At 36.6% G+C, this 15,119-nt stretch overlaps 1 protein-coding gene and 1 long non-coding RNA gene across 4 annotated transcripts; one reads left to right on the forward strand and one right to left on the reverse strand.

The window, feature by feature from the left end:
• Positions 1 to 860: 860 nt before the first annotated feature.
• Positions 861 to 13,728, reverse strand: LOC128263474 (pseudouridylate synthase RPUSD2). Of its 3 annotated transcripts, none has more exons than XM_052998534.1 (11): positions 13,669 to 13,728; positions 10,704 to 11,503; positions 4,286 to 4,375; positions 3,694 to 3,781; positions 3,415 to 3,637; positions 2,781 to 2,868; positions 2,370 to 2,590; positions 2,122 to 2,312; positions 1,828 to 2,055; positions 1,449 to 1,765; positions 861 to 1,385 (listed from the first exon to the last, which is right to left on the reverse strand). In XM_052998534.1, exons 2-11 carry the CDS (start codon positions 11,436 to 11,438, stop codon positions 1,311 to 1,313), a joined length of 2,256 nt encoding a protein of 751 aa, XP_052854494.1. In that variant the 5' UTR covers positions 11,439 to 11,503; positions 13,669 to 13,728; the 3' UTR covers positions 861 to 1,310. The 3 variants fall into 3 exon arrangements, with proteins under 3 accessions (XP_052854494.1, XP_052854495.1, XP_052854496.1); XM_052998535.1 differs by lacking the exon at positions 13,669 to 13,728 and adding an exon at positions 11,828 to 12,089; XM_052998536.1 differs by lacking the exons at positions 861 to 1,385; positions 1,449 to 1,765; positions 1,828 to 2,055; ... (1 more) ...; positions 2,781 to 2,868; positions 13,669 to 13,728 and adding an exon at positions 11,828 to 12,106 and having other exon boundaries at positions 2,403 to 2,590; positions 10,704 to 11,720.
• LOC128263475 (uncharacterized) lies at positions 4,468 to 5,660 on the forward strand. Its single transcript, XR_008268441.1, has 3 exons — positions 4,468 to 4,671; positions 4,730 to 4,824; positions 5,022 to 5,660. It is a non-coding gene; the product is annotated as an uncharacterized LOC128263475 (long non-coding RNA).
• Positions 13,729 to 15,119: the final 1,391 nt, after the last annotated feature.

Consider the following 15,119-nt stretch of genomic DNA (forward strand, 5'->3'; position numbering starts at 1 on the left):
ACTTGATTTATTTCAGCTGTCTTAAGTCTGCAGACTAAAATTCAGGTCAGGAATGATTTTGTGAGATGATCAACTGAAATGTATATTTCCCTTGTTTTAAAATAGAACAACCCCAGATATGAAAGCACTTGCATGTATGCTAACTTTTTAATTTAAATTACAATGACCGACCAAATCCAATGAGGGTCACAGTCACACACAGAGGACTTTAGGTCCTTTGTGGTAATATTATGCGGATGATATTAAATATTCAGAGTGCTTGTTTTTCTATGAATGCGAGACGTACAAGCACACATATTTTATTAGGCTTGGACCAAATTTAATTGTAGGCCTTGTTAACTTTAGGAAGTAGAGAGACATTCTTACCATATTATGTATGCATTGGTGGTGCAAGGACTGCAGCTACAAACTAAATAGAAAAAATATATTTAATAGCTAAACTCGAACACGAGGTACCCAGTAAATGTATGTTTACTTATTGTGCGCACTCTCATACGAAACATTTTCATTATAACCCATTGCTAATGGGTACCAAAAGTTCAGTTAGTAATATAAGGGTGTGGACGCTTGTATGTTTACCCTCTTTAATAAAAAATTCAACTATTAGTTTTGAAGTGGTGAGAAGTAGTAGAATGAGAAAGCTTTTTTTAATGAAAAAAGTTGGCAACTTGCAGAGCAATGGGGCAAGTCGTTGGCTTTCATTTGTTCTTTTTCTAGTTTTATATGTGAATAGTTTTCTTGACCGTGTAGGTTTAAGTGTGCGTATTATTTCAATATTAGTAATGAAATAAATTCAGGTCTTGTTACAGTAAGCCTATCATAAAAACCCCAAATTAAACTAAATTAGTAGTTATATTCAATTATTTTCTAAGAAACATTTGTAAAATTGCATTTATTTTCATTTTTGCACGATCTCGCTTTACATTCATATAAACTAATTTCTATAAAGTTGTCTATTTCGATAATAATATAATATATTGCCTTTCACATATCGTTGATTCAGATAAGTGCATGTCTTGTATACATATAAATATACCTATTATTTTGTAATAAAAGCTTCGAATTTATTTGCACGTCTTTTCAGCTCTTGTATTAGCCTATTTGTGGTTGATTGTGAACTTTATAGGATTCTAGAATGCGTACATAATTTTTCAATCATTAACTACGCCTTTGAGTACATAAATATTATTGTTTAACGCATTAACAAAAGCGTAAGCATGCTATACAATCTTAAAGGCACATTTCTTTTATGATATATATAAGTTTTTGCTGATTTTGGTCTGTTTGGTTTCTAATATAGTATTGTATACTTATACAGGGTCTAAGTGGTCCCAATCGTTGCGGGCCCAATTCGGTAACTCCGTTTCATACTCCCATCCAGGGCCCTATATATGAAAAAATCTAGTTATTAAAATCGTTTTTTTCTAACCAAAAAACTAGTAACAAACCTTGTACTTCCATGCGTGCAGATACATAATAAGGTCCTTTGACTTGGGATCACGGTAGTGCACTTTGCACTCATAGCAGTGCTCATCTACAGTGATCTTGTTCGCATTGCAGCCACCTCCACTCAAGGGAATCTCAATTGAATCCAGCAGAGCTGTGGAAATTTCCGTGGAAGACTTCGGTGCAGTAACTGGATAATCCTTGGCCACATTTGTGCGCTCTGCATTTTTACCACCAACTTCTGGCTGCTGGGCTTCAGTACATGGCGGTGATGTTTCCCGTGAATTCACGCCCCCATCATCGTCGCTGTGATGGACGACTGAAAGACACAAAACTAAGAAGTGAACACAGGAAGTGCACATAAGTCATAGGTTTACCCACCGGAAGTGTGCTCACTGCTGAGACTTTCCCGATCTGCCTCGTCCTTGGTGGTCTTGAACATGGATATGTCGGAGTCACAATCTATGCCCAGCCAGTTCTCAGCATTGTGTATATTTATGAGATCGCGTATAAGCTCATCGTCTGACTTTCCACCAATGTCTCCGGATCGTCCCTTCAGAGGACCGAAGACTTCGTGATTGTAAAGCGGATCGTTTAGAATGGGATAACCTTTGTGGAGCAGTTACCTTCATTTAGTATCAGGTTTAAGGGACAAAGACTTCAAGTACCTCTTACCTAAGTATTGCAAGTGTACCCTTATCTGATGCATTCGACCCGTGAGTGGTTTGCAGAGTACCACACTAGTTGTGCCGTTTTGGGAAAGCTTTTGGAAGGTTGTCGTGCAATCTTTGCCCTTAGGGGATACTTTGCACACGCCAATCTTGTAGCTAACCACCTCAATGGGCTCCTTACACTCCACAGTGCCACTGCAATGTGATAGTTGTTTATTGGGAGTTTTATTCGGTTTTGGCCTATTAACTTACTCTGGGAAAACGCCCTCAACTCGGCAGATATATTCCTTTTCCACCTGCCTGTTGCGAATCTGTTGCTCCATTTGTCGCGCCTTCTTTGGACTACGTCCGAATAACAAAAGACCTGATGTCAAACGATCAAGCCGGTGAATTGTGCGTAGGTTCTTGAGACTAAACTCCTTTGCCAGGATGAAGACTACGGTGTTGTGCCTATAACGTCCACAGGGGTGTACCTGTAATAATGGCATTACATTAACTCTTAGGAAACTCAAATTGTAATCTAGTAGTTTTCAAATTGACGTATACAGATGTTCGAGAAGTAAGTTTTTGACAGTGAACAGACATTAAGATACAGACTCAAGTAGAAGTAATCAACTATCTCTGTGTAAAGTGTGTAACATGGCGGTCGTTTAAGCCACTTACAGGTATCGATGCTGGCTTATTTACAACTACAATGTCCTCATCCATATGCACAATTTTAATTGGTTGACAAGTCACAGGAACTTCGTGTCTGTAAAGATAGCCATGAAACTCGGGTTAGTTTGATATTTCATCTCCATCGGTTGTTTCACTAGAGATCGGGAGGGATAACCTGCTTTCAGTGAGATGGGTATATCATAATTGGTAATAGTACATTTTATGATAAAACAAAAATTAATGAAAATTGTTGATTATGTCATTCAATTGCTTAATAGTTGGTTTTGGCTTGTGATTTGTGAGTTTAGTGAAGAGGTTCACTTTTAAATTTTTTATTAAAAAATCAATTAAAATAACTCAAAACTTAACTAGCGTATATTATTATGAAGATGATTCTGTGGAGTCATGTTCGCAATTATTATGTATAAATTGTCAATTGTTATTGATGGTGCTGGGACAACTCAAGGTAAAATCCACAATACATTTTGCGAGCGTTAGTTGGCTTTTATTGGATGGAAAACACATATAAAATAAACTCAATATGAAGAAAATACACTGAACACAATTGCAACCACTCGAAGTTGATTTCGGGCAATGTGTGTACTTTGTACAAGGGACGAAGCAATTTTGGTTAAATTACCTGTGAACTATATTAGCGAGCAGATCATTATGTTTCAGCCGGTAGTCAATGGGCACTTTCTCGAAGTTCACTGTCAACGTGCCTGTTTGAATACAGCGCTCGTATTCCTCGGCAGGATGTGCTCGGAACTCACGGGAGAATATGTCCAAAATCTTTTCGCCCACCCAACGGCCTTTTGTGAAAGTTGTGAATGTGAAGTAGTATGGATATACCTTGCGAAGACCTTTTGATGAAATGATTATTTACAAAATTTATACGCGCGTAACCCAAATGGCTCACCGTTTTCCATATAGTAGGATGTTTCTTGATACCTTTCATCTGTAAATCCGGGTCTCTTAGCCTTTAATGCTTTCGTCTCAAGTTTTGCCTTTATAAAAGAAACATTACTTTTACGATTGAATTACTTCAACAATTTAATTTTCTCATATTATAAGAACTTTATTATACCCTTGCAGTGGGTACAATAAAATGGGTCAGAATTCCGTATGTTTCTATATCGTCTGCGTGCTCAGTTTTAAAGGTAGAGCTTGAACATTTAGCAATCGTATTTTTTTTACTTATACCCAGATCAAGTTTGAAAAGGGCGGAGATCGGACGTCAATATATTATAGCTGCCATATATAGAACCAAGTCAAAATTATAAACTCTGCGATTTTATTTTTATTAATTTGAGTATATCTTGCTGACTATTGACCTAAGTGATGTTGTTTTCGAAGAATTTTTTCTTGTATCTCGCTTTTTTTGGCTTATATGGTTTTATATCATTTGGGATCCCTTCTTGACTGCAAGGGTATAAAAACTTCGGCTTGCCAAAGCTAGCTTCCGTTTTCGTTGGAAACATATAAACGCGTTTAAAATTAATTTCACTTACTTTCTTTAGTTCTTTTATTTGATCGTTATCATCCGTCTTCCGCTTTTCTGGTATTTTAATTTTAAGATCGGAGTCCCTTGGAGAAGTAGTCTGTCAAATACATAAATAAAACGATATTTGCTTTAATAAAGTGAGAGAAAAACTCAAGTGTAATGATCTGGTTATGATGCCCACATAAAAGTGAAAGAGACTTGGCCTTAGCTTCTTAATCTGATCAACCGCAGTTTTACCCCAAATCTATTTTCACCTTCTCCTCCTTTTTTCAGGTACCAATTTGTTTGTTCTTCCCCCATTTATCGTTGGCAGGCCCACTTCATTTGGTTCATAGTGTGATGCTCTTGGTGGGAAAGTCAGCTAGACTAATGTTACACTATGTTTTATATTACGTAAGTTCATACAGATACCTAAATATTGTTCTAAGAACACACATATATCTATAAACAGTTGGGGATATGTACTTGGCTTCGACGCTTATATGTCTGGTGCCTTCACAGAGCTACTATTGGCTGACGGTTGTCTTTTATGCGCGGTACTCGAAGGTAAGAGAGTATATTGTTTTATACTAAATGGATTTAACAGCAACTAGGAAATATAATTCCTTCTGCCTTTTTGATGAATGACCTGTCTTTTATATGAATGTTTTACCTAGTTACCTCTTAAATATTCATAAGCAGAAAGGACAGATTTCATATCTGAAATGTTCTATTGACTTTTATATAATCTTTACATTTTTCAGATCAACTTCCCTACGCCTTTGCGGAACAATTAAGTTAAACCCCCCAATATTTTATTTTGGAAGCAGCTTTTGGCCTTTCAAAAAAACCAATTCAAATTAAAAGCCCCCGAAAAGGGGGCAGCAGTCTCAAGTACCCGGTATCCGCTAGTCGGATTACTTCATTATGGTGCTTTCCTATTCATTGCTTTCCTTGGCAGAGCGCCCAACGGTCCAATGATGGAAACATGTTGCATGCCCAAAAAGTCGCGCGGGAGAGCTACGGACCACGGGAGATACCACGAGATGAGATGCCGTCCGGCACATCTTCGATTCTCGGCGAAATCCCCCCAAGTTACAATGGGTCTAAAACGCGTGGATACACATATGCATGACCGTGTACATATTTGTGAACGAGTCTCAACCTAGAACAATGCACAGAAGATACACTCGAAATATGTGAATACGTTTTAAATTTAGATCATTATGAACAGCCGAATATATGCTAGCGCTGCTGTACTAACCCAAAATACACCTCAAACCATCTCGAATGCTAACTGCAAGTATTTTTGGCTATGTTTATGAAACCTAATATACTATGGTTGCTTTTAAAACATCAAATGATCGGAATCACAACATGTCAAATTGTTTTGGTTTAGCTTATGTTTCTAATGCTTCAAAAAATTAATTGAACAATTAAAATTGGAAAATCCTGTTAAGAAATTCTTAATTAAAGTAATCTGAACAACCTAAGAACTGAAACACTAAATGGAAATGAAAAGAATTATATCTTAAGCTTGTAAACTATTGAAACAGAATTTAAGCTAATTTCTTGTACGTCATTTTACTGCAGATAATCGGTTAAATTCCGGTTGAAATAAAGTGTATAACAAACGATTTAGATCCGACAGAAACAGTCTTTGTGTTCATCTCGCGCCATGTAATTGCTACTTTTGACTTCACGGATGGAGAAGATCAACTTAAGATGAGACTAGCAGATAATTGAGTATTTTTGTTTAATTTAGCTGTAAACACCTGCTAGCAACGAGTTTGCGCTTATGCAAGGCAACTTAAGTGATATATAAACACGTCAGCAGTAAATATTTGTTAAGACTACATTAGTGCATGTCCTCCCCTGCAAATAAATCAGTTTTGATTGACGTAAAATTAAAAAAAAAAAAAACAACTAATGAAAACTAAAGCCAATTTGGTTTATTGTCTTTCCTCGTATCCCCCTTTTTTGTTTTCAAGTTGAGAAAGAATTCCGACTATGGTCTCCCGAAATTGTGGTCCCAAAATTAGTTCCGTCAGATTTGATCGGCCAAGAAATGCGTTTGTGTTGCCCAATTACCGGTGATGATTTCCATTGAACACAAATGAATGAAGACCTCCTACACACTTTTTACGTCTACTCATCCATGAGAGCTGAGTATAAACGAAGATGATCAATTAATTGAATCATTCAACAGCGGAGACCTGTTGCCAGCGATCTTGGCATACGGCGGCCCCCATTCCCATTCCCATTCCCATTCCCATCCCACATGGCACTCTCATATCGTTAATGTATTATAAGTTCTATATACATATATATATATATATATATATATATGTGGGCATCTGCATATACTCATGAGCAGATATCTATATGTGCATAATGCATATCAAATATTCCTCGATCGCGATGAGCTCGGAGTATATTGGTTTTTCCGAAACGATCACAAAATCGCTTCTTTAGATCTATTTCATCTTTTATAAAAAAACATGCTCGAGTATGTTTGCCAAAACCCTGATTTAGGTTCATAGTGGCTGCATTTTCAAGGTGACTCCGAGGTATTTCTTTGTCGGGAAAATCTATGCAAAATGTTCTTTTTTTTTTTTTTGTTATAGTTGCGAAGCGAATGCCGGCTGCTGCCGGCTGCGTGGTAGTGGAAAATGGTGTCTCATTCTAGCACCCGGAATATATTTATGAGTCCGAGTCCGCCCACCCGAAGGCTGTTCCATGGAGAAGCAACCAGGGGGCGAAGTACAAATCGCGGTCGGCACGCTTTTATCGCCAGCACACCAATATGTTGTCAGCCGGACGACTGGAAGACTCACGTGACCACTGCCCACGGCTCTATTAATTATCAATTTTCAAGACCACTAGCACTAGCACTCATTATATAGAGTGTTAGTTTCGCCTATTCTTATTTTTACCGGTAGTAAAATTTGGGAGTCCTTATTTATAATCGATTTTCATCGGCTATCATAACCACGTTATTCACAAAAATAATGGTCTACATCTTTGGATGACAAATGGAAAACTATTTATTTTGACTATTTAATTGACACTAAAAATGATTTTAGGATTCTGAAAATTGGACTTGCAATTGGAATCTTCAAAAATATATTTTGTTTAAGATTTATGCTTACAATATTTTTTTAAATAATAACCAACAACTTATAAAGAGTACACGTAACCACTGCCCGCAGCTCTATTAACTATCAATTATTTTGAGCATTCAATAAAGAGTGTTAGATTCGCCTCATCCTTAATCTAAAGAAGAAAAATTGAAAGCTATTTGAAATCTTGGACAATGAGGAGCAAATAACACAGAAAATGTTGTAGCATCTGATTATTGGAATTGCAACTAGAATCTAAAAAAAAAAATTGTGTTTAAGTTTGAGCTTGCAATATTTTATTAACGAAAAAAATATTAATTTTGAAAGACGGTTTTATTTATTACCAATTTTCAAGAGCACCCATTAGATCTTCAAAAGAAATTAAATTTATTTATTTTTGTGTAATAAAAGCTTGTTTAAAGAGACGCAATTCACAATAAAAATTGTTTAAGTTTAAGTTTTTATTTAAAAACAAAATGTGTTATAATTCTGGAACACTACACGTCACCACTGCCCATGGTTTTAATAGTTATCAATTTTTAAGAGCTCTCATTATAAACTGTTAGTTTCGCCTTTTGTTATTTATACCGGCACTGAAGAGTGGGAAATCTTATTTATAATCAATTTCCAACGGTGATCATAAGGGAGATTACGTCCTTGTCTTCTTGATAAATGTAGTTTATACATTTTGCTGGGGTTTTTGTAAACAAAAATTTGTTCAGACTCATACCACGTCATTCACATAAATAATGGACTTAGGATAACCAGATTTTCAGAAGAAAATGAAAAACTATTTTTTTATGTTTAATAAAAACTTGGACAAAGAATAGTTTCTGAATATAAGATTTACAAACACATTTAAAAAGGAATTGACTTAGTTCTTCAAAAGAAAATTTAAATATGACAATTAGACATTGACACTGACAGTTGTTAAAATTTACACAACTGTATAATTGCAATTGGAATTGGCCTACAGTTAAAAAAATAAAGTATTTCATATATTTTAAATTCCAGCATTTTAATAGTTAAATTAATATTTAATTAAGGTCAATAGCTGTTTTTACATATTATTGTTTCTAAAAGTTTACTGAACAAATTGGCACCCAAGAATACATGTGATTGCACTGTATTTTCTGAACCCATTTCAGATTGAAAGATTTGTGGCGAAGTATTTGTGCTTGCAATTAAAATATCTAAACGATTTATATCGGCTGCAACTGTGTAGACTAAAGCCAGTTTTGACGTATAAAACTAGATTGCAGTAAGTAGGTGCATTCCAAATACGGCAAGTGGTTGATAAACGCACTCGGCACTGGACAAGTGGAAGATTTTAGACGGGCAGGTTGCAGGAATGGTCCAGTGACATTCTATTCAAGTTATCCACTAACGGCTTTTCTTGCCTACTTAGCCATCAATGATAGGATTTTCCAGTTCTTGACGGTTGTGAAAAGTACTTTTTACAAAACGAAGATCATACTTGGAAATTCTATACACCTCGCATCCGCTTCAGGGGCTGACGCAGAAAATTTTGAGTGGGGATTTAGTTATTTGCTATTTTCATAATTGTAAAATGTATACATTTTTTAAAAAAATTGTTAATATTATTTTCAAACATTTGTTATGGATTGAAAACTTTGAAATTGTAAAATGTTTTGCATGAGTTACTATAGGTGGAACTCAGGTGGATGAGTCTAATTGTAGGTGCACACTTTGTTTACACCATAAGTGTAAACAAATTGATGTGGTAGTTTTCAACAAATGTTTCGTGGTAATTTTAACCCCTTGAACCCCCAGGAACTCGCACGTTTGCCTTACCCATCAACATCTGTTGTTATTGGATGCAACTACTTGATTTTCATGGTCATACGCTTGCAAGTGTAAAGTTATAGACATTGCGATGTGTAAATTACCTATGTGCATTAAACAATGGAAAACATCTCGGAGCTGCTACTAGCAAGTTTGGAGTAAGGCTACAACTATAAGCGAAACCTTGACCAACTCAGTTGGCTGCCCGCTCACCATTTTGCTTATGAAATCATCGGGTTTCAAAAGATAGCCACAGAGGCAATGCAAACACCGGCTAAGTAGTATATAATAAAGCGGCTTTAGCGATGCGGAAAATCTGAAAGCCAAAGCTTCAGGCTGACGTCGAAAATGTAAGTAGCCTTAAAAACAAACACCGATTGAGAAGATTTCATTGTAAAATAATGCAGACCGTTGAAAAGCATGTTGAGCAAATGCTCGACAAGAAACTTTCGAATGTGTAATGACTTGTTATTAATTTTGACATCGCCGTCGCTATAAATTGAGCAACACCTTGTTATGGAGTAACTTCAACAGTTGAAGACCAATTAATGGTGCTTTGGTTTTTATTTGTTCACTTGCGAGATTACCTTTTAATAGCGTATTACAGAAATAAGTATTAAGTATTACTTTAAGTATTAATTGCAAAATGGTGCAAATGTGTTGTCAAATTCACATTAACAAAGATACTCAAATTGTAGAGATTAAGAAAAAATATATAGAAATTTATTTTATTTATTTAAAATCTTATGATTCTAGCCTCTGGCAACTCTCAACGTAGCAACTCTCAATGTATTCTATTAAATCGCAATCGCAATTGCAATCTCTTTCGGGAATTAATACCGATATTAACAATACTTTGGATAAGTCAATAATGCCCACACCTAATAATGATTCGGCACATTTTTATCAGTGGTTATAGACTTTGTTTTGTAATAATAGTTGAAATAGCTTCTTTTCTGCAATCAGTGACTAAATGTTTTGATTTCTGACGCTTACAGACTAAAAAAAAACGAGAAAAAAATATCAAAGTCGTGTTTAAAGATTAAATTTTAGCCCTAATAAATCTTTTATATGGTTTAAATTTGTTAATAAGAAGAAAGAAGGCAGTTCATGTCTATCTTAACTAAATAAGCTAAATGAATAATAACATAAAACATATAAGTGTTAAAGATCGTTCAAATCTGTTAAAATTTGAATAAATACAATTGTTTAAAAGAAGTGAGAGGGAAATACCTCTCTGTTCTTTGCACGTTTCAATCGAAGTATTTGCAAAATCACGTTGATCATTTTATTGTATGTAAACTTTTTAAGTAGGGGGAAATCCTAAAAATAAAGGTATGACTAAATCATCTTCTAAAGGCATTGATATTTACTTGAGGGAATTTATTCAATTCTTGATTAATAGACCCATCTAATTCGCTCAGTGTATTTATAGACGTCACTAAGTGCTAGCCTTCGTTGAAGTACGTATAGTGCCTATCATTACGAGTAGTAAGCAAACTGTAAACTGCAGCTCACCTTTTTATTGATCGGCACCTCGGCACTTGGCAAAACCTGGATGGCTGAGAGCTGGGGCGCCTGGTTCCGCAGCCCGACCACTCCGCCCAGGCTGAGATTGATGGACGACAGGTGATTCAGTTCCTGGTGCGGCAGGCAGTTGAGGCTGAGTGGCTGGACCATGGAGGGCGCTGTCCGCGGGGCCATCTGCACCGGCACCTGGACGGGCACCTGGGCAGCCGGTGGTGGCTGCTGGCCCAGGTGGCTGTGGCTATGCCCGGCTGCTCCGCCGGTGGCCGCCAGCAGGGATTGCTGGTGGGGATGGGCGGCCGATGTGAGGGGCACTCCCCCGAAGGCCGAGTGGCCTCCGCCGGCGGCAGGTGCGTAGTAGGCGCCCAGCGGCAGCGAGGAGAACATGGCGGAGTGCATCAGGGCGTTCTGGTTCATCTGGCCGGCGTTGAGGAGCTGCGGAGCCAGGTGGTTGTACGGCGATCCCATGTGGAAGTGGGCGGCCCCCGGGGCAGCACTCGGATGCAGGGCGGGCTGCTGGTAGTTCGCCGGAGGAGCTGCCGCCGTGTTGGGTGACAGCTGCTGCTGCATCTGCGGCTGGGCCGCGAAAATGCCGCCCACCGAGGTGGCCCCCACACCCATCTTGTCCAGGAACGGCGACTGCATCTGCAGCATCTTCTGCTGGTGCTGCTGGGCGGCCAGGGACCAGGGCAAGTACCAGGCACACGGGGCCGGGGAATTCTGCATTGCTTTGACTTTGGCTTTGCCTTTGGCGGTGGCGCTCCTTTAGTGTTTCACTTTCCAAGAGTAGACTGCAGATTGGATTGGGTTTTTTGAAAATTATATTAATTACGCTTGCCCAACACACACTGATCCATTTTCGAGTTATTCGATCGTTTGTTTAGTTTCATTGCGCAGTAAATTCCCGAGTCCATACTATGCCATTAAGGCTTTTAAAGTCAATTACAAATCTATGTGTACGTGTTTACAAATTGTCTTGGCTAGATGTAGATATAGCGGCTGCCTCGACTGTTTTATTTGAAAATATAAACCGATTTTAAGGTTGTACCATGCGAATTTCAAATCTAAACAAAACGATTATTTATTTTTTTTAGTGTTTATGAACACCAAGCTACCTGTATATGCAAACGTGTGTACAATCGTTGGATATTAGCTCCGGTCCATGCGTTAATTTGTGGTTTCTATTAACAGATTGCCGTTAACAAATTCCCCATAGCCCACTAAAAAGTCGGAACAATATGTTGATTAGCTTTGCACTGCATTAACTTTGTCTACAAGGCGATCATGTGCGCTCTAATGTCTTTAGATATACTACTTTTATTGGCTAAAAGGGCTTAATGGAGCAGGTGTCAACTAAGAGTTCTTGATTTCCACTCCAAATGGAAGCCGAACGATTACTGGAACTTTGAAAATACATTTAGAATACATGTTGGGGCCATCTGCTCTTTTCGACTCTAATTGCACGAGACAAAGTAATGTGGGTCTAATGTATCCTCTAAAATGTATACGTATAAACCTATATTCAGACGTCTACATGCGTCTGTCAGATATTTGCCAAGAAAAACACGTATGAGTGCCTATATTTCGGGGTAGATGAATGTGTAACGCAATAATACGTATACGACACAACGCACTAAGATATCGGCTCACGGTATAATGTTTAGAAAGCATCAAAATCAGGCATATATTATACGTATACAGACGAGGTAAATCCGCCTTACCACCTACTGAGACAAATGGCACAAATGCGCACGTGTAAACATTTTTATTACCGCTAGGAGCTTGTGCTAAATTAAGTTTTGTGTATTACTAGGTCTGCTCAAATTCGACAAGATACCAGAAAATTGTTCAAAATTTTCAGTTCTTAAGTTCCTTAAGGCACAAGAATGTATGTACATAAGCACACAGATATAGCCACACTCAATTTTGTCATCACTCTTCTTTTGTCTTAGTTCCATTTTATCAACCACAATTGTGTATCTTGCGAGTGGTTTTAGTACTCTTCTCAAACAGAATTCTTGCATAACTATATTATGTAGACAATGGGAGGAAAGAATTTTTTAAATAAAATGAACATATATACACGCGTCTGAACGTTCATGTGTAAAGACCCCAGATCTCAAAATCAGCAGGATGACAATAGATCATGGGCTTTAAAGCAAGAACAAAATTTAGCGGGAGCTACCTTCTATATTTATAAGAAAATATATGTGCCAGAGTGTGTGCCAGCATAAGTTGACGGATCAAAGTAAATACAATGTCGAATTTTTAGTAATTTTTTTGAAACGGCTCAAAGAATTTCATGGACCAAAACACAATATTATTAATGGGCCGTTTTGTGCGCCGATGGATAATATTATTAGGTCTGTTTCTGCTATTCCTGCGAGCAAGCGTATAATGTGTTGTCTATGTGGCGATCAATGTTTTTTTTAAAAGCGTGTGCCTAATTTTTCTAAATCTTAAAAAGCTGCCTGAAACATTTCTTTCGAAATTCTATAATTCCAGCCGCTGAAGTGCCAATAAAATGGTTTCTGATTAAAAGCCGCATTATACAATGTCTATTATATTGAATGGCGCGGTTATGGCAAATTATCGTTTCAAATATGTGAATGTTTTGTCATTTGCCCATCGTAGACTATAAAAATGTCGGCGCCTTTTGATCATTTGAAACACATCGATTTTATGGTGTTCAAGTCAAATTAAAAATAAAAAAAATTATTTATTCAATTTTTGTATTTTTAGTTTAAAAGCATTACACGTTTATTAGGTTTCGCAAAATATAAAACCGTCACTTCCACATTGATTTGCATTTCTCATTGTTTTTATATTTTCTTAGAATGTTCTCAAAGTTAACAATGGCAATTTAAATGTTGTTGGAATTTGATGCACAAATTAATGCCGTTCAACAAGGGGAATCACACGCGAATGTTTGTTCAAATGGTGCACGTTTCAATACCTTTCCGACGATGGCATTCACGCGGCAGCATCTGCACTAGCCAAATCCAAAAAACCGAATGAAAACTTGGCGCAAACGAAAACAAACTTAGGTTGCCGTTCGCAGCCGTGGTGAATTTCCCTGCACAGTGGGCCAGCGGATTCAGATTTTGTGAAAAATTTAGTGGACCTTGAAATTTTATAAGAGCTTGTAAGCTTTTTCCCGCCGAAAAATTGAAAAATAAGTTTACAAATTTTCGCAGGTTATACGATTTTAAAATAATTAAAATAAGGATACTAATTATGGAAAAGTTCAGACCCTACAGAAATAATGCCTATCTTTTTTCTACTTAGCTATGTATCAATATGCTTTTGTTAAACGGCTTAATCTCTGGAAAATTATTTTAAAGTTTACTTTCGGTTTGTGTTTTTCAGCTTTGTTTCTAATTCTGAATACCTTTTTAAAAGTCCAAACATTTTTTATTGTATATTAACATATTTATTTATTTATATTGTACATACAATTTAGATTCCAAAAAGAAGATGTGGTTAGTATTTTGTCCAATAAATAGTTCTTCTTTACCATTGTGAAGTGGTGTAATTGGTTTCTAATATATGAAATTAGCTTGACGCAAAGGACTTGGATGTTGTATGTCGAAAAAAGATGTATGCGTTTACATTAAAAAAATAAGTTGGTTAATTGGTATTTAAAGTGAACACCTGTTGTGAAAAAAATACACATAAAACGAAAAATTATTTTCTTTAAAGAAAACTGGGCTGGCAGCAAAAAAAATAAATTTTATCGAGCTGTGTTAAGTAATAAGAGATCGGAAATCTATAGTTCGATTATTTTCATGGTCTGACCAATTTAAAGCATTATTATTATTACTTACTCAAACCAGTAGCTGTAACTTACTTTTTACTTGGTTGTATTTTTTTGCTTTAATTTCAAACCTTTGAAAGTTTAAAATTCACCATTTGGATACAACATGATCGCATCGAACCTGGAATAAAATAAGTCAAGCAAAAATGTGGCGATGTTTGAACTATTGTTTTTCTTTTAATGTAAGTTGCATCGCATATGCAACTACAACATGCATGCTTGCAACATATTTGAAAATGACTTTATTGGCATTTTCATAGGATATAATACGTTTATTTTAACTAAAAAATTGTAATCTAATGTTTTTCTGACAACCTCTTTTGAAGTTAATAGGATTGGATAGGATTTCTTTGAAAATACCTAATTCGTTAATGGATAATTGAATTTGCTCTGTTGGCGCTAGAATTGTTATATCAATTTACTGATGTGCATGCAAAACCACAGGGACCATTTGACACACTTTTCCCCTCACAAATTGTATATATCCACTCCCACACCCATATTTACACATATCAAATCGTCTATGTCCCTGCACTAAGCATATGCTTCAAGCAATTTTATATTTTAAATCAAGGTTTTGAGTCTTGCTA

This window comes from Drosophila gunungcola, unplaced genomic scaffold (assembly GCF_025200985.1).
Source record: "Drosophila gunungcola strain Sukarami unplaced genomic scaffold, Dgunungcola_SK_2 000001F, whole genome shotgun sequence".
In the NCBI taxonomy this organism is placed as follows: domain Eukaryota; kingdom Metazoa; phylum Arthropoda; class Insecta; order Diptera; family Drosophilidae; genus Drosophila; species Drosophila gunungcola.

Excerpts from the sequence above, each read along its gene's own strand:
- LOC128263474 (XM_052998534.1), bottom strand. The coding sequence starts at position 11,438 with ATGCAGAATTCCCCGGCCCCGTGTGCCTGGTACTTGCCCTGGTCCCTG. Across the intron at positions 3,638-3,693 it reads ATCCTACTATATGGAAAACG|GTCTTCGCAAGGTATATCCA; the intron begins GTGAGCCATTTG and ends TTTCATCAAAAG. Across the intron at positions 1,386-1,448 it reads TGCACGCATGGAAGTACAAG|GGCCCTGGATGGGAGTATGA; the intron begins GTTTGTTACTAG and ends TTTCATATATAG.